General features: G+C 35.4%; 2 protein-coding genes across 4 annotated transcripts; one reads left to right on the plus strand and one right to left on the minus strand.

The window, feature by feature from the left end:
- Positions 1–150: 150 nt before the first annotated feature.
- Positions 151–4,940, minus strand: LOC116137401. Of its 3 annotated transcripts, none has more exons than XM_031423087.1 (9): positions 4,812–4,940; positions 4,496–4,734; positions 2,322–2,469; positions 2,066–2,216; positions 1,797–1,922; positions 1,609–1,689; positions 1,249–1,441; positions 905–1,175; positions 151–568 (listed from the first exon to the last, which is right to left on the minus strand). In XM_031423087.1, the coding sequence occupies exons 2-9, from the start codon at positions 4,709–4,711 to the stop codon at positions 300–302; spliced, it is 1,455 nt and encodes a 484-aa protein (XP_031278947.1). In that variant the 5' UTR covers positions 4,712–4,734; positions 4,812–4,940; the 3' UTR covers positions 151–299. The 3 variants fall into 3 exon arrangements, with proteins under 3 accessions (XP_031278947.1, XP_031278948.1, XP_031278949.1); XM_031423088.1 differs by having other exon boundaries at positions 4,496–4,730; positions 4,812–4,936; XM_031423089.1 differs by having other exon boundaries at positions 151–565; positions 4,496–4,932.
- Positions 4,941–6,765: 1,825 nt separating this feature from the next.
- Positions 6,766–9,380, plus strand: LOC116137307 (cytochrome P450 714A1-like). The gene is made up of 5 exons (XM_031422994.1): positions 6,766–7,118; positions 7,599–7,825; positions 7,903–8,153; positions 8,283–8,646; positions 8,731–9,380. The coding sequence occupies exons 1-5, from the start codon at positions 6,830–6,832 to the stop codon at positions 9,154–9,156; spliced, it is 1,557 nt and encodes a 518-aa protein (XP_031278854.1). The 5' UTR covers positions 6,766–6,829; the 3' UTR covers positions 9,157–9,380.
- Positions 9,381–24,497: the final 15,117 nt, after the last annotated feature.

Below are 24,497 nucleotides of genomic sequence, written 5' to 3' on the forward strand. Positions count from 1 at the left end.
ATGTATATCTACATCCTGCATCTTTACACATGCTTCAAATGTAAACGTAATTGCTTGCCTTTGAAGAGTAGGTGAAGGTGACCTCAATTCAGAAAATGAAAAATTAACTCTATCTAAACAAAAGGGACGAGAGTCAAGGTTAAGAGACACTTGTTCAAATGAACAAGTTAGAAAAAATTAAATGATACACGAGCGTTTAATGCTACAGTTACAGGACATTCTTACAGCAGGAAGCACAATCAATTGAACCCTTTAGACGAACGATTATGCATCTTATCAAAATAAAAGCAAATTCAAACTCAGTTAGACCATACATGAACTAGTCCATGCCTATTGCCTGTATAAATCTCATTGCGCTCTTCATCGTAGAAGAGGGCGGTAATATCTTCCAATGCTTCTGCAACCGTGCTCCTAATTCTGGATGAATAGACCTGCTTCTTCACATTGCAACTTCCACTGCTACAATCACCATTGAAAATGCATTTATTTTCCACAGGGAAGCTGTTGCTTGCTCTTATTTTAGCAAGGCATTTCCCAGTCAAGATATTGCTGATATTGATGGACCCTGCTGCATCACATATGCAAGCACGATTAGTGGCTTCTTTAAATCCATTCAATTTTTTAAGTCAAAAGGTTTAGCCAACATGTATCTACTAATGATAAAAACTTAATCCTCTATTAAAATTAAGATTATTAAGCTTTAACAAGCATGTAACTTCTTTTGAACTGCCTTTTTTTTCATTCTTCATTTTCTTGGTTTCAAGATTACACCTGTAAGTCATCACATTGACATGACAAACCGAGAAAATCATACCAGTGTGCTTTAAAAAGAAATGATTTTACAGCTATATATAGTTCCATCAAATTTTACATGTAAAAAGATAGATAGAGAATGAGACCTTACCATTTCCTTCCGATAATGGATCATCAGAGTCAGCCTTGCAATAAGAGATTATGAGATCCTGATCACTTGTTATATAAATGTTGTTTGTGTTGCAATCAGGATGCCACAAAAGATGATCCTCAAACGAAGTTACAAGCTCCCCACGGAAGTTCCAAACAGCCACAGTTCGGTTTCTAAAGGTCAGGAATAGCTGATTCTCATATAGAAATATAAATGCCGATGGCGTCATAAATTCAGTTCTGCTAACTTCTGTTAGCTCAAAATTTCGGACCTAAAAGTAATAAAATCAGATATTTGGCCCTTGATGAATGAATACAATTGCAAAAAAAAGTAAAGGTCCTTACATCAAGAATCTGGAGATTCTCATTTTCTTGCTTAACAAGAAGCTTTTCGTTGAACTGTTCAATGAAATCCACCTTCTTATTTCGATGAAGAAGATGGTTAAAAGATTTGAGAACAGTACCATCCTCTATTGATAGAATCTTAAGAGGAACATGGCCACTAGCTTTAGTGAAAATTAACAACATGGTCCCTGGGCTGTTGATAAAAACCATTTAAGGAAGGTAGTAAATGCATATGAAGCAAAACATAAAATGAAACTGAACCAAAAAACAAGTCTATCTTTATGACCAACACATGAACCACCAAGAATATGTGTGCATGCCAATATGCACAAAATAAGCAAAAGTGTAAAGATATATTACCTGATCTTAATCTCTTGTACATTCTTATCTGATATGGAGTATAACATCGTATAATTTTTCAGGTCAAACACCTTGTATATACTGATAAAAGATACCAGGAAAGAAGGACATAAGAGAGTCAAGAAGTTGTTATTAGACTACACAATTTTATCTAAGCACAAATGCAAGTTTACGTAATATACACTTACCTGTCCTGTGCAGAATAAGTGAGTACTTTCCCATTTACATCATCAAACTCTACAAAACCAGGCCACTTCAATGACTCAGATTCAAAAAGAGCAAAACCAGCATCTGGTTTACCTCTCCGTATGTATCTGGAAAACGTGAAGAGATAAAGTTTTTGGTAAGAAAATATTTGGAAAATCTAAATCTAAAAGTCATTATTTCTAAATTCTTTCATTTAGTTCCTTCTCTCTCATTTACTTTCAGGTGGGAGGGTGAGAAGAGGTTCACGTACTCTATTCTTGTGCTTCTGCATTTTAAAGAACTGAAATTGTCCGAAGCACAAACTGAAACTGTAATAAGTGAGTCATTGTTCTTATTATAAAACAAGCTTCTTATAACTTCATCTGCAGTGACATTCAGAAAGCATATCCTTTGGTTTGTCTCTGCATCAAACAAAAGACAATAGTTCTCTCAATCCACTCATTTGCAAATAGATTATATAAAAAAAATCCAAATACCTTAAAATGGATGAAGAGTAAAGTTCTTACCTCGGCTAAATGCTGCACAAACACCAGATTGTGCAAGAGCAAAAACAATGTCACGTGCTGCCACAATCTCAATAATCTTTGACCTCTTTCTCAGAAACGGCAGTACCATAGAACAATGGCCTTTCGGATCATGTGTATCATATTCTTCCTATTGGTACAACAGATAACAAGCAGGAGTTTGGATAAGGTCATACAACAAATATATCAAATTACAAGCCTTATATGTAAGATTATTGTAAGAATAAAGCACCAATTACATCATTGACCTCAAAGGAAAGACAAGTATTTGCACTTAGCGTCTACCAACATATACCAATCATGAAGTTCACTTTCAAGTGCCATTTTATGTTTCTGATCCACGTTCTTATGAATCCAATTTTACAAATCAAGTATCAGACTTCAGAAGACCTTTTTAATTCTACAACACACATGCCATGCTATACTTCACCATGAGCTTCAATATCGCCTGTGATAGGAACCACAGCTTTATACAATTAATTCACCAATTACTTTGTCTACAATAATTAAAAAAGTAAAAATGCTTCTTTTATCATACAGATGTCGATATAAAACTCACTCATAACAACACTATTCTTAGTTTAATAAGTCAATTATCTCAATGATTTCATGTTCAGCAATAGCCACATTGAAATCCTAGTTTCAATTTTATCAATACATATGGAAGCAAGTTTGCTGGAACAAAATTCACTACATGATAAATAAAGCATCAAATTTAAGTCAGAATGATTCTCGAAGCAAAAGATCTGAACTAAAATTTCAGATTTCCAGAGTATTGAAAGGCTACTTGTATAATCAAGGCAATTTATTTAAACAAAAATCCAAAATACTCAAAGTCAGATATTAAACAGCTTAATTCATTTAACTATCTTATAAAATAAGGATTAATGCAACAAAAAATGATCAACTCTAAAAAAAACCTTAATTCTCTCAAGATCAGATATAAAGTTGATCATTTTTTCAAATGTCATCAAGTCAGAACTAAAATAATTCCGCAGGCCCCAGGCCCCAGCCCCTTCATCTCTCTCCCTTGCACATCAAAAAATAGTTTTAACAATGGCAAGAAAGAGACTAAGTTCCTGTTCTTTGACTCTATTCTGGTACATTTTCTCTCAAAATTCGGCTTGAATCATCGCTACGTCTCTTTTGTTTCTATGTATGGGTTTATGCCAAATTGGCACGGTAGTAGTGGGCCAAACCTAAGTGACCCTTTTAGTAAGTTAAGCTATTTATGTAAAATGCTGGCAGTCATGAAGACGTTTTCTACTTGCTCCAACACTCTCATAAATTTTATTTAGCTACAATGATTAGAAAGAAAAAAAATAAACAATTATGCTACAACAGACTAAAAGTCAAATCCCCTAAAATAGTATGAACATGGGGTTGATATGAACCATTCCTTTAACCAGAATCATAGTCATAAATTCTTACAATGGTAAAATTATATATTGGAATAAAAGGGCAACAAAGATGAATGAATTCCATTAAAGATCAGTTTCAATATACTGTGAATGGTTCTCTCAAGATTTCTAATCATGGTATATATGGAATATCACCAACAATGAAACACAAACGGTGAATAGTGTTATTAAAAAGACAACAACAATAGATGATATTTAGAGGGACACTGCACACCATCAAGAACTAAAAACGGGAACTAACAGATCATTCTCCAGCTACTAAACAATTTAACATAATAACACCCAAACGATTGATATCAAGTTGATAGGATAATCATAGATATCCTTCACTCTTCGTAACATGGAGTGAGCTGGTGAGAAAAGGAGCAATCGAGTTAAATCCTTAGCGCCACCCTTCATGAATGTTTGCTTTCTGATTATTTTAATTTATTGGAGCTTGAGTTTGAGTTCGAGTTAGGTCTTAAAACTATAATCTTTTAGTACCTAAACAGATAAATTTAGTAACTCTGCAATGAAACATAGACGGAAGTAGATTAAACTGAAGACCCACCTAGCAGAATTAATTGAAATACCTAAGGTCTGGCAAGTACATATCTAACATAGAATAATCCTTTTTTCAAAGGGTCTAGAGATTGCAGAAAATATCCCAAATTAGAATAAAGGAAACTCAGATGCATCCGATGTTTAGTTAAATTAGTAACCCAAGGTTTAAAAATGAGAAGTGAGAGAAGTAACCTGTAAACGGATGTTGCGAAATCTCTCCTGGGCGTCAGTCATGGTGAAAGCACGGTCACGTTTGGAACTGATTTCGCGTCTCTGAAGTTTCTTAACGCTGTTAACGAAGCCATCAAACCCAGCCCAACCACGACCTCGTTTCTTTGCTACCACTCTTCTTCCACTGCAAGGTCTTGGGCTCACGGTTATCCTCCTCCCCCCTCCCCCGCCTTCCATCGCTGTAAACACTCCTTTACTTCCTTCAACAAAATTGAGCTTCCTCTTTAACACTAGATTTCATATTCAAGTAGAAATCAAGTGATCAAGTATCACTTACTCTTATGAAGCGAGACCGGGAGGGGAGAAGGTTTTCTTCCAGCCTCACTTTTATTTTTGAGTTTTGATATTTGATTTTGACAGTGTGTTCGTCCTCGTCCGATTTGTTTTCAAATAGTTGCACCTATTGAAATTGAAATAATTACCCACAATGTTGTGTTAATTATGCTGAATTTGTATGGGCTCCCACAACTCTGTGTCTGTGTAGCCCCTCTAATTGGACCCATCAAACTGGGCTGGACTTTGTACGACTCCACTCTTACTACATACCCAATACGTTGCTTATCTTTTCATCCTCCCTTACTTTGCTTTCAAAATTGGGGGATTCACCGTAATGAAACCCTATTTCAGGGATTATTTTTGAATTTAATCAAAACCGTTGCCGCATATTTACCCATCCATCCTCAAAAGTACCCCTCTTTTACTCACATCCTGAATACAAACTTCACTATCTAATCAATAGAGTCTATTGTGTTCAACAATTTTGTTATTTGAAGAAGATGAGTGGTTAAACAGATAATGTGAAAATAATTTTTGATTAAATTTCAAAATAACCTTTCATATAAGGTTATTTCATCCTATTTCCCTTCAAAAGGTAGACACATTTATCTAACTCATTAAAATATAATAGAGTTGATCCTAGTTATTGAAGATGTGTCAGAAGTTAAATGAAAAAAATTGTGCTTTGATAACTCCTACACATGATGACACCATAATGGGAGGAGAACAACAACAAAAGAAAGTGAATAGGGTTCTAACATTGTTCTAGGAGATGAATGTTTTATTTCTTAAAACAGAGAAAAATAGATTAATAAGACTCAAGGAGAAAGAGTGACTAAATCCATGTATATAAGGGTTCCAGCATCATGATTTTTGGCTGGTTTGCTCTTCTCTTATGCACAAGGTTAGGTCCAAGGGCGAAATTAGAAAATATCATCTGACCTTCAGAAGCAAAGTTTAACGAAGGAAGAGGACCAAAGCACAAGAGAGTTAATGGAGCCTTTGGTGTGTGCCTTTACGGGCAATCGAAATAAACGTAGTTGTCAAAGTATAAAAGGAGGGGTTCACTCAAGTCCGAAGGCATCCAACGTGGTGGGGGTGCAGAAATGTTGCACCATCTGCTTGACACATTAGAAAAGAAGATCCACCGAGCCACGCGGCACACCTTTGTTTCGAGGACGGCGCCGTCCCTTTTTTAATTTATTTAATGGAACTTTTACAACACCGTCAGGCGTCAGCTTCAAATTTTAACTTAATTACTTACTCGTACTACTAAATACTAGTAATATGGTTTTGGTTATAGTTCCATCACCCATGTGAGTACTGGTGTGGATCGAGTGAGAGAGTTCGATAAACAACAAAGAAAGTAGATTCTTTTTTAAACTCATAAAGGTGGTCGTCCTCCTCCTCCTCCTTCTCCTTTTTTTTTAACATCTGTAGTAGTAGTAGTCTAGACTCTTCTTCCAAACTTAAAAGGTGGTCCTTAATAGGAGTTGGAGCATCGAGGATCTCACCTCACCTGTTTGAAAAATTAACCCATGTATGTCTTTCTGGAGTGCGGACCACCCCAATAAATAGGGTGACTTCATCCAATGACTTATTTGACCATAATTGTCGGTATCGACTTGAATTATCCCATCCCATGTGCTACTACGAATTAATTGTAATTATAAACAACAAACACATCGCTACCTACTATTAAAGTAATGGATGTTATTTTCCGATGTTATTGTGTATTATTGAACTACTAATATCGCTATCGCCCAATAAACGGGCTCTTCAGGTCAATTCATTGAGTCCAATCATCTTAGGATCAGTATCAGGATGTGAGGTGCCTTATGTCCTCTTTTTAGTTTAATGTCTACTTGCTGAATTTCCTCTCAATTAACTAATCATTAATAATGTAATTCCCTGTACAACGGAAAGCGGCTTTCATACATACACACTACTCACAGTTGCTATATATGATAATAAAATTAAGCCAGAGAAACACCAGCAGGAGCAGAAGAGATCGATATTATGGAGGTGATGAGTCTTCTGCCAACCATTTGTTCAGTTGGCGTTTTAGGCTTAGTTTGCTTATTTCTTCATCTCTACAATACTATATGGCTAAAGTCTGAAAGAGTGAGGAAGAAGCTCCGTGTCCAAGGGATAAGAGGACCTCCCCCTTCGATTTTTTATGGAAATCTACCGGAGATGCAGAAGATCCAACTCAATACAAAGCCATCCAAATCGAATCATGATATCGTTGCCCACGACTACACCTCAACCCTCTTCCCGTATTTCGAGCAGTGGAGAAAGGAATACGGTACCTTTATCTTATCTTGCCTCCCTCCCTAATTACTTACTGGTTTCGTTTATTAATTTTTTTTTTTTTTTAACTGAGATGAGTCACAGTCATCAGTCTGAACATATTTCACTAGAATTGCCAGGCTGTCACTAAAGTAGTCTGTTAACATATTTGTTCATGAAATCATGCACGGATTGGATTCGCATTGGGTCAGTCGTTGAGTTTGACCAGTCAGCTGTGTACACCCATCACTAATAATAATGGTCGGCAAACAATTAATCAAATTTGCTCACTTAAACTATGATTTTTATGTTTGTTAAACAGTAGACATTTATTTTATTAAGACTGGCCCACAGTAAAATCTTATTTTATTTTATATGTCAATGATTGAGACATATATAATCTTTCTTCTCTAAACAGATAAATGGAATAGAAATGTATTGCTAATTGTGGTGTGATTTAGTAACGCTAGCTATTTAATTTAATGCCCTTTGAAAGGTCCATTGTACACATATTCAACGGGAATGAGGCAACACTTGTATGTGAACCAACCAGAGCTTGTAAAAGAAATGAACCTAAGTAATACCCTGGACTTAGGTAAGCCTTCTTATGTAACCAAGAAACTCTTGCCCATGCTTGGAAATGGCGTTATAAGGTCCAATGGTCATATTTGGGCCCAACAGAGGAAAATCGTTGCACCCGAGTTCTTTATGGACAAAGTCAAGGTACTCCTTCACGTTAATAATTGTGGTTAATTAATTCATTATTATGATATCTAAATTAATTTACTTGCAACATGCAGGGCATGGTAGGGCTAATGGTGGAGTCGACACAGCCATTGCTAAGAAAATGGCAAGACTGTATAGAAGCACAAGGTGGTGTGACAGCAGAAATTCGAGTTGACGAGGATTTGAGGGAGTTCTCAGGAGATGTTATCTCAAGGGCTTGTTTTGGTAGCTCTTATTTCAAAGGCAAAGAGATTTTCTCTAAACTTAGGAGTCTTCAGAAAGCCATTTCCAACCAAAGCTTACTTTTTGGGGTCACAAGTTTCGCGTATGTTCTTACAATTACCAAACAATCCCAACTCATATGTGTATATATATATATATATATATACACCGTATGTCAACAGTTAAAATTAATGTTATAACATAATTAATTCTTTGAACATATATGATACAGAGGCAGGCTCCTGTCAATGAAGAAGCAAAATGAAATTGGGAGTTTGGAGAGAGAAATAGAGTCGTTGATATGGGAGGCAGTGAAGGAACGTGAACAAGAGACATCCTCATCAGAAAAGGATCTAATGCAGTTGATACTGGAGGGAGCTGTGAATGATCAATCTTTGGGTACAGCCAAGCGATTCATAGTTGATAATTGTAAGAGCATTTATTTTGCTGGCCACGAATCTACCGCTGTCGCTGCCTCTTGGTGCTTAATGCTGCTTGCTCTACATCCTGAGTGGCAAGCTCGTATTCGCACAGAGCTCACCCAAGTTTTTGGGGATACCTTTCCTGATCCCGATTCATTTCTCCACTTAAAAACGGTATACTAAATATTACTATGACTTTATGGATTTAAGTTCCATTAATTTTATAACCTTCTGTTTAATTTGGACAAAATTCTACAGGTGACCATGGTGATTCATGAATCATTGCGTCTGTATCCCCCAGCAGCATTCGTGTCAAGGGAGGCACTTGAAGAGACTCGAGTTGGAAATATTATTGTTCCCAAAGGTGTATGTTTATGGACTCTGATCCCAACTCTGCACCGAGATCCTGAAATTTGGGGAGTGGATGCAAATGAGTTCAAACCCGAAAGGTTTTCTGAAGGTGTCTCTAAAGCTTGCAAATTTCCTCAAGCATACGTTCCCTTTGGACTGGGTCCACGCCTATGCTTAGGCAAAAATTTTGCAATGGTTCAATTGAAGATTCTCCTCTCCCTTATTGTCTCCAAGTTTACTTTCTCATTATCTCCCAAATATCAACATTCTCCTGCTTACAGAATGATTGTAGAGCCTCGACATGGTGTATATATCATCTTTCAAAAGATCTAAAAAGTACTGTTTTGATCTCAATATTATGTAAGATTGTCTTGAAGAAGGCATATCCATGGCTAGGTAGAGTAGAATGCCACGGAACTTTACAAATATTTTTTTTTGCCCCATTTTGCTATCATTTGAGATACTGGAATGTAAGAGTGATGACATCAACTTACAATGTTCTTTAATTTCAAACACAAATCAGAGAGCCAAACTTGGCATGAGCTATGTCTATCTTATTTTTCCCCCTTCATACAAAATTTTTTTTTTTTTGCTGTGGTGAGGTGGCTTATGTTTTGCCATGGTGGAGTCAATTAAATTTGTATTGAGTCAAAGGCTGGAGTGACGTCGTTTAAGGTTGAGCTAAAGAAGGTTTTCGTGACATTTGATCCAGCATTCATCTCTCTCTTTCCTCATTTGTTCTAGAATATGCTAATGGGAGAGGACGAAATCTGTTACTCATCTACGGCTGGAAATCCTTTAGATCCAAGTGGAGGCTGATCCTAGAGATGACTCATGGGTATATATTGATTCCCTTTGATACGGATTGGCAGCAAGGGGAAAAAGGAAGAAAGCTAAGGTTTCTTCGGGTTGTATTCTTTCCTTGCTCATTTTGCTTTTCTAGTTCAATACTCTGTAAATTCCCTACTTGACTTTGATAGAAATGGCATCTTATTTGTGCCTTGAAGAGTGGATGTAGGGTTTAAAGCCAAACCACTATAATCCTTTGTGTCGATCTTTATCTCTTTACTTTATCTAAGTTTAAATGCTTCCTGCTTGATGATCCCTTGTTTTTAAATCTATGATTGCTTTCATGTTAGAAAGTCATTAGTTAGTCTGAGAACTGTAATATGTGATTGCCTTCTTGTTACAAAGTTGTTAATTAGTCTGAGAGTTGTAATCTGTGAAAACTCAGTTCAAAATCCAACAGATTGGTATCAGAGCCTGGTTTAGGGCTTCATAAAGTGTTATTTTGTTTTGAGTGTTTTGTGATTAGTTTCTTAGGCTAAAGTTGAATCATGTCCACTAAGTTTGAACTTGAAAAGTTTACAAGTGAGAATGATTTTGGTCGGTGGAAAATGAAGATGGAAGCAGTACTGATCAAGGAAGGGGTATCCCTAGCCCTAAAAGAAGAGACTGAACTCCCAGAGACTATGATAGATTTCGAGAAGCAGGAAATGCTGGACAAAGCCAAAAGCTCCTTGATCCTTGGACTGGGTGACAAAGTCCTTCGGGAGGTCAAGAAGGAGAAGATAGCTGCTGAAATCTGGAACAAACAAACACTAAAGTTAGAAGAGGTAGTGGAGGCTATTTCTGCCAAGGATAGTGAAAATAGGATGAGAGATAAAAATAGTGGTGATGGTGAAGGCCTTAATGTCAGAGGGAGATCAGAAAGGAAGAATTGGAAAAAAAGGAGGACAAAATAGGAACAGGTCAAAATCTAGATCAGGGAATAGAAAATGCTTCTTTTGCCATAAGAAGGGTCATTTTAGGAGAGATTGTCATGAGAGAAAGAACAAAAAGAAACCTGAAAGAGATAGTGAGGAAGGCAGTGCTGGTGTAGCATCTGAGGGATATGAAAGTTTAGAGATTTTAGTTATTTTTTAGGGTAAAACTAGTGAGGAGTGGATCCTAGGCTCAGGGTGTACCTACCACATGACACCAAATAGAGAATGGTTAAACTCATTTCAACCTTTAGATGGTGGGAAAGTTATGATGAGGAATAATGTTGTGTGTCATATAAAAGGTATAGGTACAGTTAAGCTAAACCTTCAAAGTGGTGTAACTAAAACTTTCACCGATGTTAGATATATTCCTGACCTGAAAAGGAATTTAATCTCACTAGGAACCCTAGATTCTAATGGGTTTAGCTATAAGGCTGCAAATGACAGCCTTAGTGTAATGAAAGGATCTCTAATTGTTATGAAAGCTGAGAAAAGAAATGGGTTATATGTGTTAAAGGGTAGTGTGGAGAGTGGGGTTGCTACTGTTGGGTCAATGGAAGTTAAAAATAGAACTTCATTGTAGCATCAAAGACTTGCATATGTTAGTAAAAAGGGCTTAGTAAAACTAGGCAAGCAAAACCTGCTGTGTGGGGATAAGATTGGAAGTCTAACTTTCTGTGAACATTCTGTCTTTGGAAAAATGAGTAGAGTTAAGTTTGGATCTAGTCAACACTACTCAAGTTCATCACTTGAGTATGTTCACTCAGATGTTTGGGGGTCATCTAGGCACTACTCACTTGGAGGATGTAGATACTTCATTAGTTTTGTTGATGATTTTTCTAAGTATGTGTGGATCTACTTTCTTAAAACCAAGGATGAGGCATTCTCTAGGTTTAAGGAATGGAAAGTCATGGTAGAAACACAAACTGGAAATAAGTTGAAGAAACTTAGGACTGATAATGGTCTAGAGTTTGTAAATGAAGAATTTAACAATTTCTGTAGGACACATGGAATTGTGAGACACAAAACAGTAAGGAATACCCCACAACAAAATGGTCTTTGTGAGAGGATGAACAGAACCATTTTAGAAAAGGTTAGGAGCATCATGTCTAGTTTTAAGCTGCCACTCAAATTCTGGGTAGAGGCAGCACACACAGCAGTCTACCTAATCAATAGAACACCATCTTCAACAATAGGTTTTAGGGTCCCTCTGGAGAAGTGGACTGGTCATCCTATAAAACTAGAAAATCTTAGAGTTTTTGGATGTCTAGCTTATGTCTACGTTAGAGAAGATAAATTAAAACCCAAAGGCATTAAATTTATTTTCTTAGGATACCCAGATGGGGTAAAGGGCTATAAACTCTGGAACTTAGAGTCTAAGAAATTTATTATCAGCAGGGATGTTGTTTTTAGAGAAGAAGTCCTACTTGGTCTTGAAAAGGATTCTGAAAATTCAGAAGGCAATCCATTAGGATTAGATTACTTAGAACTAGAACTTCAAGAATTTCAAAACTCCAAAGTTGATCAAACTGTGAATCAAGGTGGAGCTGATGACAATGAGATTTAAGCTGAGGAAGATAATCCTGAAAATTTTGTGGGTGATCAAACTGGTGAATTTGAAGGTGAGTAGTTGAATCATGGTGATGAGTTAGGGCTGTCTAATTACCAACTGTCAAGAGATAGAGTGTAACAACTACTTTCTTTCTACCAAATTCGTAATATCGATTAATAAAAAGATAGCATATTTATCAAAACAAGTTGGGCCCAAAAATTTCTTTACTTAATAATCACATTCATTACAAAACAAAACATCATATGTACAAGGGCTTTTGAAACAAAACAAAACAAGGGACAGTGCAGCCAAATCTCCCCGCTTGCCGACGTTTATCCGACCAAGTCCTCACCTATTTCCTGTACAACAAAGAAAACAACGGAGTGAGCACAAAGATGCCCAGTAAGTAAAACAGTCTCTTACGCTATCATCCCCGTGCATTACTCATCAATTTTCTTTGTATTCTTATCAACTTTCTAATTCAAATTCTCATTTTTCTTTCTTTTCTTTTCTTTCTATTCTTTTCTTTCTCATACCGCCTTTCTCATGGCGGAAACCGCTTCCTCTCTCTCTTAGCGGTTTACGTGTATTCCGCTCTCTCATGGCGGAGTCCGTCTTTCTCATAACGGATCACATGCATTCCGCTCTCTCATGGCGGAGATCGCTCCTTATCATAGCGATTTACACGCATTCCGCTCTCTCATGGCGGAGACCGTTCTTTCTCATAACGGTTTACATGAGGGTAACTCTATACTCACGAGTTCCCCATCGCACAACCTAGTTTCTTTTCTTTTCTATAGCACTTAAGAATCATTTTATCTTCTAGTGCTAGTTCTTTCTTTCTCTTTACTCTAAGAGAATTTGTTCTTTTCTTTATCTCTATTCATAGAGTGTTTCTTTCTCATTTCTCATATTTCTTTCTTATGTAATTACTCAATTAAACATATGCATATGGATGACTCATGCCTAAAATCTTCCTTATATGCATTCATGACATGCAAATATGCTACGTTGCATAAGGTAAGGTTCTCTAATTCTACTTATGCTTCTTTTAGGCATTTCATCAAACAATATGTGTGCATACATAAACTCTATTCTAACTTTAATCATATTTCTTTCTTAACCATCCAAAATTGGAGTTCAACTCCTTTGAATCATCACACATCCTGCAAAGAGAAACACACTTCAAAAATTCCTCCCAATTACTTCTAATTCTACCCATACTTCTACCAAAATTTCACAACACAATCCACCCTCCTCATGGTGGAAAAATCCTTCATATAACAACATTGAACCCATTCATGAATTCATCAACTTATTTCAACATAAACAATTCAAGCATTAATCATAGATCTAAAACTCTCTACACATCATTCAATCAAGTAAATCACAACTTAGATGATTTTACTTACCTTGGACACAAGTAGAACCCACTTAAACTCTCCACTCTTGATGGCTTGACACTTTCTCTTAGCCTTCAATACAAAACTTAAATAAGGATCCCCTTCTTTCAACAAATGAAAATTTGCTTCTAGAGTAAGGAATCTTACCTTTTAGCACTTAGGATCAATTTGTAACAAATTCTAGTCAAAAAGCTCTTCAAGAATCCTTGGAATCTTGGATGAAAAATTGAGAGAAATAGGGGATGAAAGAGGCGGTGGTGAAAAACAAAATGAAGGGGTTTCTAAAGCTAACCCTTAATATCACATATTTTTCTCCACTCTTTCCCAAAATACCCTTACTCACTCTTTGAAATTCCATTTAAGACCTTTCATTCTTTGCAAACACAACCCCAATCAAAGTATTCTCCATGAATTTTCCTTACAATTCACTCCCCACTTTTCCTGCTAAAAAGGGGTAGAATTGTCATTGTGTCTCAAAAGAAAGAAATCTCAAAAACTCAAGGGGAATATTCAGCTGAGTCTTCGCCGCGGCGAAGCTATTTTCTTCGCCTCGGCGAAAACTCACAGAGGCCACCCGGGTTGAAGCACTCCATCTTCGCCGCGGCGACAAAACTTCTTCGCCCCGGCGAAGACCATAACCCTAAAATTTTGCTAAATCATACTAACCTTCAAGAAAAACACTCAACCAAACCAATACACCTTTTCATCCAAGGATAAACCAAACAATAATAACAACATACAGACTCAACTAAGGATAAATCGATAAACATTCGAACCATTCATCAAATCTTAACTACGCACCTCAAGTGGGGTGTTACATAGAGTTAGAAGGGTAATTAGACCTCCAAACAGGTTAGGGTATGTTGATCTGGTTGCTTATGCTTTACAAGTTGAAGAAGATATGAGTGATGAACCCAAGTCCTTTCAAGAGGTTGTGTCAGGGCTTGAAAAATTGCAATAGCTTAAAGCAATTAAAGAAGAGTTTTGCTCTCTGATAAAGAATGAAACCTAGATTTTAGTAGATAAGCCAAGAAATTGTAGAGTGTCAAGTGCAAATGGATTTTTAAAAGAAAATATGGATTAAACCCAAATGAGTCACCAAGGTATAAGGCAAGGCTGGTCGCAAAAGGGTTTACACAAGTGGAGGGCATATATTACAATGAGATTTTTCCCCCAGTTGTCAAGCATTCCTCTATCAAAATTCTATTGTCACTTGTTGTCCAATTTAACCTAGAATTGGAACAATTGGACGTGAAGACAACTTTCTTACATGGAGATTTGGAAGAGACCATTCTGATGGAGTAGCCAGAAGGATATAAAGATGTTGCAGGTAAAGTTTGTCTGCTTAAAAAAATCATTGTATGGTCTGAAACAATCACCACGACAGTGGTACAAAAAGTTTGATTCATTTATGATTGAAATAGGTTTTAATAGATGCAACTATGATAGTTGTTTCTATTTTAAAAGAATTTCTGAACTAACTTACATTTTCTTGCTTTTGTATGTGGATGATATGTTAGGAAACGATCCATTGAGGCAGCAGAAAACAAAAATTAATACCAACACGGATCGTTCCATAGAACCAAGATCAGGGTACAAATTTACAGTTTATATCAAAATAAGAATCTACAGAAATTAGTTTAGAGTTTTAAGGAATCATACACACGTTTGGAGGCTCCTCAAAGTTGTTTCTGAATGTATTTTGCTACTGACTCAAGTGTAGGATCGAACTAATGTAGTCCACATGAAGATAATCGCAAGGAACTAAAGAGGGATTTGCTAGATCCTCTTTAGCCTTAAGAATAAAGAAGGAAAATGAAGAGTATTTGATTTTTCAATCAAAACTAAAACTGGCGTGGGAGAGAGTGTTTTGGGGCTGTGGGGTTTTCTTTTTCAATGAAACGAATGAATAATGAAAACTCTCATATTCACAAAGAAACCTTTTTCTTTTATAGTGATGTTTTAACTACCCTATTCCCATATGGAATAGGCTTGGGCTCCAACCCAAACACCCCATGTTTCCAAACACTCCCAATTAGATATTTTAATATTAGTTCATCATTATCTCAATTAAAATCAATTAATTTAAACGTAATTTCACTTATTTAATTTTTCTAACAAATTAAATAAAGGCCACGACCTCAGCAAATTTAATTGCACCGTGAAATTACCAAAATATCCTTTTGCCTAAAAGACAAAAATGCCCTTTTTACTTCCTGAGTCTTAAATTATCTTCTATGTGTGTGATCCATAGGCTTCTCATCAAACCGATAGTGTATACTATTGCAATTAACACCAATTAATCGTCTCACTATATACATACCAAGATTGGCCCTTAGCAAGGCATCATGACCACCCGATAGATTCGGATTCAGCAAAGTAGCTACCTGTCAACGATATGGTTACCGTAAAATTCGATCCTTTCATCATCCGTTATCTCGACGAGACTGAGGCATAGAAATAGTGTCAACTTTCGGTTACTCTCGATATTGTGTATTCAGTTACTAGACCAATGACTTGTATTATAAACTGGATAAAGCAACAACTTAATCCCACTATGGCCACAGTTTTAGTGTCATTGCCATTTACTGAATTGCACCGTGAGATAACTTCTCTCGTACCCGAAAGTGATGAATCCTTTGTCTATTAACCATAGTCTTGATACACAACCTTGACAAGTGAGATCAGTCACTGCCTTTCGACAGGGTCATTCAACACTATGATAGCCTTACCGTATTATTTGTGCCCTTACTTTAGAATAATACTGGGGCTACGAACGTTTCTAGAATGGCCACCTTATGTGCTCATAGGGTTCTCACTATCAAGATTTGAAACACTTGATACCCTCGTCACGGTTCTACCATTCTAAGGACATATATCAATACATACAATGATGATTTATGCAATATAGTATAAAATGCCTTTTATTGATCAATGAACATTATTACAAACAGTCAATTCTACAATAATTGATTGGCTCTAGGGCATCTACTCTAACATGATATGCTTGTGGCTTGTCATGAACAATTTGAGTTGTCTCGGTTGAAAAAGATTCTGAACACCAAATTTGAGATGAAAGAACTAGGTAAGACTCAAAAGATACTTGGGATATCAATTATTAGAGACGGAGTTCATGAAAGTTTGAAGCTGGTTCAACAAAATTATGCTGAAAAGATTCTGCAAAAGTTCAATATAAAGGATGCAAAGGCTGTCCAAACACCTCTTGGTCAGCATTTTAAGCTTTCTCATGATCAGAGCCCTCAAACTGAAGAAGAAAAACTTGAAATGTCATCAGTTCCTTATGCAAATGTGCTGGGCAGTTTAATTTATTTGATGATATGTTCAAGACTCGACTTGGCCTACTCAGTAAGTATTGTGAGCAGGTTCATGAGTAATCCAAGGAAGATCCATTGGTCTGCATTGAAATGGATCTTGAGGTACATAAAGGGGACAAGTTCAGTAGGTATAGTGTACAGAAGAAATCAGAAAGAAAATTACTGTGTTAAAGGATTTGTTGATGGAGACTATGCTGGTGATGTTGATAGAAGGAAATTAACTTCAGGTTTTGTTTTTACAGTATGGGGAAACGTTGTTAGTTGGAAGTCTAAACTCCAACACATGGTTACACTATCTTCTACTGAATCCGAGTATGTGGCATTAACAGAGGCTGCAAAAGAAAAAAAGTGGCTGAAGGGTTTTGTGACTGAGCTAGGTTTAGAACAGAGGGCAGTGACTGTTTACAACGATAGTCAAAGTGTCATGCATCTTTGTAAAAATCAAGTATTTCACGAACGAACTAAACAAATTGATGTTCGACTCCACTTCATTATAGAGATGATTGATGGAGGTGAAATTAAGGTTGAAAAGGTGGATGGTTCTAATAACCTAGCAGACATGCTTACAAAACCTGTTACTGCTGACAAACAAAGGCTCTGTATGAGCCTTCTTAATGTCACATAATCAAGAGCCTATTTCTAAGGCCAAATAGGGTGTTAAAACAAAAGCCAAGGTGGAGAATTATGGTGAAGTGGCTTATGTTTTGCCACGATGGAGTCAATTAAATTTGTATTGAGTCAAAGGCTGGAGCAACGTCGTTTAAGGTTGAGCTAAAGAAGGTTTTCGTGGCATTTGATCTAGCCTTTATCTCTCTCTTTCCTCATTTGTTCCAGAATATGCTATTGGGAGAGGACGAATTCTGTTACTCATCTACGGCTGGAAATCCTTTAGATCCAAGTGGAGGCTGATCTTGAAGATGACTCATGGGTATATATTGATGAGTATTCTTTCGGGTTGTATTATTTCCTTGCTCATTTTTCTTTTCTTGTTCAATACTCTGTAAATTCCCTACTTGACTTTGATAGAAATGACATCTTATTTGCGCCTTGAAGAGTGGATGTAGGCTTTAAAGCCGAACCACTATAATCCTTTGTGTCGATCTTTATCTCTTTACTTTATCTAAGTTTAAATGCTTCTTGCTTGATGATTCCTTGTTTTTAAATTTGTGCTTGCTTTCATGTTAGAAAGTCATTAGTTAATCTGAGAACTGCAATATGTGATTGCCTTCTTGTTACAAAGTTGTTAATTAGTCTGAGAACTGTAATCTGTGAAAACTGAGTTCAAAATCCAAGAGTTGCTTATGTATAAAATTTGATGAATGCATCAAAAGAAACTTGAATTTTAAGAAAGTATGCTTTTAAGCATAAACTAGTAATTCTAGACAATGCTAAAATGTCACGTTACCACCATTATTGGCATAATGGTAGTTTTTTTTGGTAATCATTTTAGTGAATTTGATTCTCTAATAGGAGTTTCATAATACTCGACATTTTGTTTTTTTCTTCATTTTGATGTAAAATACAAGTGTATTAAAGATTTCTCTGCTTTTTTTTTTTTTTTTTCTCTTTTTTTAAAATTCATTTCAATCTTTCTTCAGTTGAACGAGAAAGTGCTGTAGCTAGGGCAATTTGTGATCTGAAGATTGACATACACTCACTGGTTTGAGTTTACTGAGATCATGTTTTAATAAGGAACAGTTTAAAACCCCTGTGATTCAATTTTCAAAGAAAAACTTCCAGACCTTTCAATTGTAAGAAATGAAGAAAATGGGCATTTTGAATTGCAATGGAATGATAAAGATGGTAATTCATGTATGTACAATGCTGATGGAAGAGATATACATACTTCTCTGGATGTCCATTGCTTATCCTTTTTGCTCTGCTGCTATCTTTTGGTGGCTAGTTATCAAGCAAATCAGGTAATGGTGAATTAACTGTCCTTATCTAGACAAAAATGGGTTTCCTCGATTTCTTACTGATGTTTCTGTTTATATTATTATTCTATACGGACATGCAACCAAGATCACATTTTTTGCATCATCCAAATACCCCTTCACACGCAAAAATAAAGATTTAACTAATTCTTTCCTTGTAGTATCCATGACAGTCTTGAGCATAGCGGAGGAAGGGTGTCTAAGATGACGATGCTAGACATCAGACGACATACAAACGGATGAAAAGGCAACAACAACAGGGGCCAATAATTGGTATATATAGCCCATTACTGCTGACGTTCGATGGTATTGTTAATTGTCGCGTGAGCTGGGCATTCCTTTGTATTTCTCTCCCCTACTTCTCTATGATAATCAATCCGCACTGCATATGGCTGCCAATTCTGTGTTTCATGCTCGTACTCGGCATATCGATATCTATCTGCACTTCACTTGTGAATTGGTTGCCCGTGGGGTTCTTCGTCTTAGACATGTTCCAACAGCTTTTCAACTTACGGATATTTTCACCAAAGGCCTGTCGTGTGAGCGATTTCAATCACTTTGTCTTTAACTGCAGCTCCGAGATCTACCGCTTCAATTGCGGGGGAATATTAAGGAATAAAATCACTCATATTTTATTTCCTTATTTTCATGATTATTTTATATATTATGTTTACCAGTATGTAGGATTTTTGTCATTATTAAGATGATTGCATTTCCTTGTACAAATTATCCTAAGTCGTTATATTGTACATTTTTCTCAATATTGAAATACAAGTGATCATTCAATTCTACATTTCGAACTTCTTGATGTTGTCTTTATTTTGTTTTTATCTTCGAACTTATTCCATTCATGATCATGACCACTTATTTCTTAGCTTGCACAGTTAACTTGGGAGATTAGTACATTTTTTAATTTTCAAAACAACCAAAGAGACACAGTAAGTTCATTACAAAATTTCAAAATAGAAATTGCTATTCTGGGCCTTGCAAAATTATTTGAGCCGCATACAATAATTCCCAACCATCTGCATACTCCAGATGATTTGTGATGATTAGCTAGTTACTTTTTCTCTTACTTGGATGGAGAAACAAAATCCTTCAGTAAAACTTGTTTGTGTCAGACAATTTATGAGTTGTTGCAACAGTGTGGCTTGATATCATTAACTTTGTTATGGAAGATCCTGAAAACTTTTGGGACAATCAAATCATATATTCAGAGGACAGTTTATTCGTCAAGTGTCTATTTATGGTTCTTACGGTTGCAGGCTACCAGCGAAAGGCTATCTATTGGAATGATTCGAAAACAATATTGAGGTTGCCTAAGCCTGGCGAAATAATTCTTTCTGTTCTGGCTCACCTCTTGGTGTTTACGAGGAGGAGAACATGGAAGTAATACAGGGAATGCATTTACGTATCTGGTCATTGATACCAGCACATGATTTACATTATCTTGTGGATGCATGAAATTATGATTGAGTAATATTGATGTTTATCTTCTTCAAGCCTGTTTAAAATGGACTCTTACTTGGGTTTTACTTAATTAGGCTAGGTTGATTTTCAACCAAACGAAAACTCTTTGTAATCTTCATAACAGTTTTATGAAGACCAATAACTATTTAATGTAAAATCTAGGGATAGACAAATTTAGGCTATTGGTTTTTATCTTCTCTTGAAAATCATATGACAAACAATAAGGGAAAAAAGCATTTAATTTAGAGTTTCAGCACTAAGTTAATTGCATCATGTTTAGATTTAGTTATTAGCAAAGAAGGAATAGCTTAGTTTGAATATCTCATAATCTTGGATACTGAATTTTTGAATCAATATTTGATTTAACTTCTAGAATGCATAGGCAAAAAAGCGCAATAAACATTACAAACTCTCGCTTTCGCCACATTCATTTAGGAGATACGATTTCTCATGTGCGTTGCAAATAGGATAGTCAATTTTTATATTTGAGACTCTTACATAGGTTTTATAAGAAGCAAATCTCACCATGTTAGAAGATAAATAAGAATCTAATAGGCAAAATTTAAGACGAGTAAACAATGAAAGAAAATTCTTTAATAGGTTGATAAATGTTCCATATGAAGAGATGAACTGAGCAAAATAGATTCTCGTAGAACTTGGTTATATTAAAGTTAATTGTCATCCTCAAATGTGGTAAATGAACATAATGTGGAGAAACATTTAGCTTAAGGGAATTCTATAGTAGATTGACCACGTTATGCTTAGGTTTGATAGTGTGGTGCTACGTTCAAGCTTCAAAGATAGTACACTAATATTATATTAGAAGATAAAATATGTATATTTATAAAGACATAGAAGACGAAGTAAGATTTAGTCGTACTTCATCAATTTGATGTGTTTCAAAATGTGAGAGTGAGTGTTTCATATTGTAAGATTGATTTTTAATTGGTTAATGATTTTAAGCGCATAAATTGTTATGTATTTAAATTGTAGCAGTTGGTTGCATGATCTTTGAAAAGGTCATGTAACTTAAATTCTACATTTTCTTAAGGGATTTGATTTCAAGTTAATCTTTGACTCCTTACTAAAACATTTGTTTTATAAGTTTCACAAAACAATCTTTCATATTTGGTGCAGATTTAAAGCTATAAGAATTCTGTTGGAGTTGTCAACTACTTCAGTATTAATGGGTAACGGAGACGCACTCGGGGGTCCCACTGACGTAGGTGGTTTTGGGCTTTTCCATGTATAACCACTGTATGATTTCTTTTAAGTTACTAATTCCTTTTTGGGTTGGGCTTAGGAATAGGAATCTATGTAAAACTAGGTTTAGTCTCTTAAACCTAGTATATAATCATACTTTTCTCTTGTTATGGGAGTGAGAGCAATTCATTCATTGTAAACGAGAGATGTGAGGCATATTGCAATAATATTGACTCAGCTGGACGTAGCCCACATTAGGTGAACCAGGGTAAATCGAGAGTATTATTTTCTTTGTTTACTGTTTGATTTGTTTTACTATTATATTATGTTCCTGTTTTTTGTCTCTATTTCGTTCAAATTCCTCATTACAAGAAAACTATTCACTTGCCACACATATTTACAGTAGCATTAAAAAGCCATTGCAAATAAATTCTTTTTACATCGGCATTTTCTCTTCATTTATAAACTAATAACAGGTTTCAAATTAAACAATCTAGAGTGCTTGCAACTTTAATAAAATGGTGAAGACTCCCTAGCATCTACCCACAAAAAGATAAAAGGCATTATCATACATAGTCATCATTGAACTATCTCCAATGATATTGATAAATACTTCAGTGGCACCAGTTCCACCTCACCGCATAAATGCATTGACTTTTATAAATATTTGATCTTATGTAAACTTTACATTATTGTCTTAAGATTTAAATGGAATGAATTTCTGTACAAAATTAAAATTGGTAACATCGTATAATTTAGACTAGTTTGTCCAAGGATTTGTATACGAGCCAAGTATTAGTGTCAACTCTAATGTATGTGTGCTATTGTGTGTTTTGTATACAAAAATTGCTCCTGCGGTCTTGTTTGGTGGTATGATGTATGTAGAATTTATACAGAATAGTTTAAAATAAAAATAATATTCGTTGAACTTTGTTATCATGGGTTAAAGGTTGGTGGTTTCAATTAATCAAACACTTAAATTTTTGAACAATTAATGGAGTGTGTCTTGAAACAACGTTCCAAATCCTAGCAAAGCCAGATAAAAAAAAAAAAAAAAAAAAAAAAAAATTAGGGTTTTAAAGATAATTATTTGTGCAAAAAATTGTTTAGAATTTGAAAAATGATTTATTTTTGAAAACAAACCCTAAAACCTTAAAAAAAGTAGGAAATAGATTTTCTTTAGGTTTAAAAAATAGCAAATTATAGAAAACCTCAACAAAGAAAGATAAGCTACAAAGAAAATATTTCTTGACTCATCGGAATAAACTCAAGTTGAATTCTTGCTATGTCATCATGTAGCATACTAATCTACATGCAAACATAAAGAATGTACATGGAGAATTTAATAACTGCAATCAAACAAATTGCATGGCAAATTAATAAGAAAGACACACCCATGCATTCACAAAAATGTTAATTTTTCTCCATGCATTGGACCCGTTGCTAATGGAAAAATATAAGTAAAGTAATTAGATAAATTACAAACCCATGGATGTGGCCGGAAACAGTTAGATCCATGACGAATTTGGTCAGAAAAGGTCAGATCGACGTACGACTGGCCAGATCCAGCCGATCGTGCACTATTCCGACGATTGTTGGCTGCCGTCTAGTGGTGGTGGCTGACTTTCGACAGTTTTTAGGTGGCTGAAGGTGTTTTTATTAATTTATAAACTTTTATTATTATGGGTGTTTAGTTAAATTAACAGATGTAGGGGGTTAAAAAATATTCTAAATATTTTTAAAAAATGTTTTAAAAAAATGTATCAAACAACAATTCTAATTTTTATCTAACTCATATATAATTTTCAAATATCATACCAAACACATCTTCAGAATTTTATCTTATTTGATTTAATCATATTTTATCCTATTCAGATAATTTTTCATAATAACATTTTTTCAAATAATCTACCAAATAAGCCCATAATAGCATTCCAAATTGGTTATTTGCATTCCAACTTTAATATATTAAACTGATGTTGCACCAATTGATTATTAACACATCAATCACAATGTTATCTATTGTTGAACTAAAGAAGCCTAATAAAAGTGCGCACACCTTTAATTTTTCCCTTTTTCGGCATGTAATGGATCTTGATGGTGAGAAAATCATGGATTATGTTTTAAACATTTTATTTACCATCTATCATTCTCTAAGATGTGGCACATAACGTATTTGAGTCTCGAACATCTATGCCAAAAACAAGGAGAAAAACTCCATACAAGTGTGCACACTTTAACCTTTGTTTTTTCCTTTTTTGGCCTGTAATGGATATCGATTGTGGGAAAATTGTAGATTTTTTCAAGCCTTTTTTTCACACTAAAACTTAAATCCTAAATCCTAAACTCTAAACCCTAATATATACAAATTGTTGTACGTGAATTTGTTGTAAGCTCGGAGATGTCGATAGCTCGTAAAACAAAAAGCTCGCTGCTATATAAAGCTCACTGTGATATGAAGTTCGCAAGAAGATAGAGCTCATTTAACACGAAGCTGGTCGTAACAATTGTTCGACAGATCGGAAGATAAGCCTAGATCTCCTAATATATCAGAGGAGATAATGCCAATATCCATTTAGCTTGATTTTGGCGCACAATCACTGAGATTATGGGATATATATCAAATATAATCACAATCCCAGATCTATCTCACTTACTTTTTAGAAGTTCTTGTATAAATACCCCCAAAAAACAGTGTAAGGGGGTTGTGATTTATTTTAGATGAAGAGTGTATTTTGTATTCAATCAAAAAAGAATAATAAGAAACAATGGACGTAGGTTTGAGGAATAACTCACCGAACCACTTTAAAACTCTTGTGTCAATTTCCTTTTCTTTTGCTCGTTTCACATTCTTTGTTGATTTTAATTAATCACGCGTACATCCATTTCGATTCTAACATGGTTAATCGGATCTCTCAAATTGGTGCATTTTTTTATATCAACACGGTCAACGACGGAATAAGCTTTACTTGCATATTACATATCACAAAACCATCCTCAATTTTACGTAATCC

Source organism: Pistacia vera, unplaced genomic scaffold (assembly GCF_008641045.1).
Source record: "Pistacia vera cultivar Batoury unplaced genomic scaffold, PisVer_v2 Contig323, whole genome shotgun sequence".
Lineage (NCBI taxonomy): Eukaryota > Viridiplantae > Streptophyta > Magnoliopsida > Sapindales > Anacardiaceae > Pistacia > Pistacia vera.

Coding starts and splice junctions, on each gene's coding strand:
- LOC116137401 (XM_031423087.1), bottom strand. CDS start 4,711: ATGGAAGGCGGGGGAGGGGGGAGGAGGATAACCGTGAGCCCAAGACCT. Junction 2,470..4,495: donor TTCGCAACATCCGTTTACAG/GTTACTTCTCTC, acceptor TTGTACCAATAG/GAAGAATATGATACACATGA. Junction 1,442..1,608: donor GTACAAGAGATTAAGATCAG/GTAATATATCTT, acceptor TTTTATCAACAG/CCCAGGGACCATGTTGTTAA.
- LOC116137307 (XM_031422994.1), top strand. CDS start 6,830: ATGGAGGTGATGAGTCTTCTGCCAACCATTTGTTCAGTTGGCGTTTTA. Junction 7,826..7,902: donor TCTTTATGGACAAAGTCAAG/GTACTCCTTCAC, acceptor TGCAACATGCAG/GGCATGGTAGGGCTAATGGT. Junction 8,154..8,282: donor TTTGGGGTCACAAGTTTCGC/GTATGTTCTTAC, acceptor TATATGATACAG/AGGCAGGCTCCTGTCAATGA.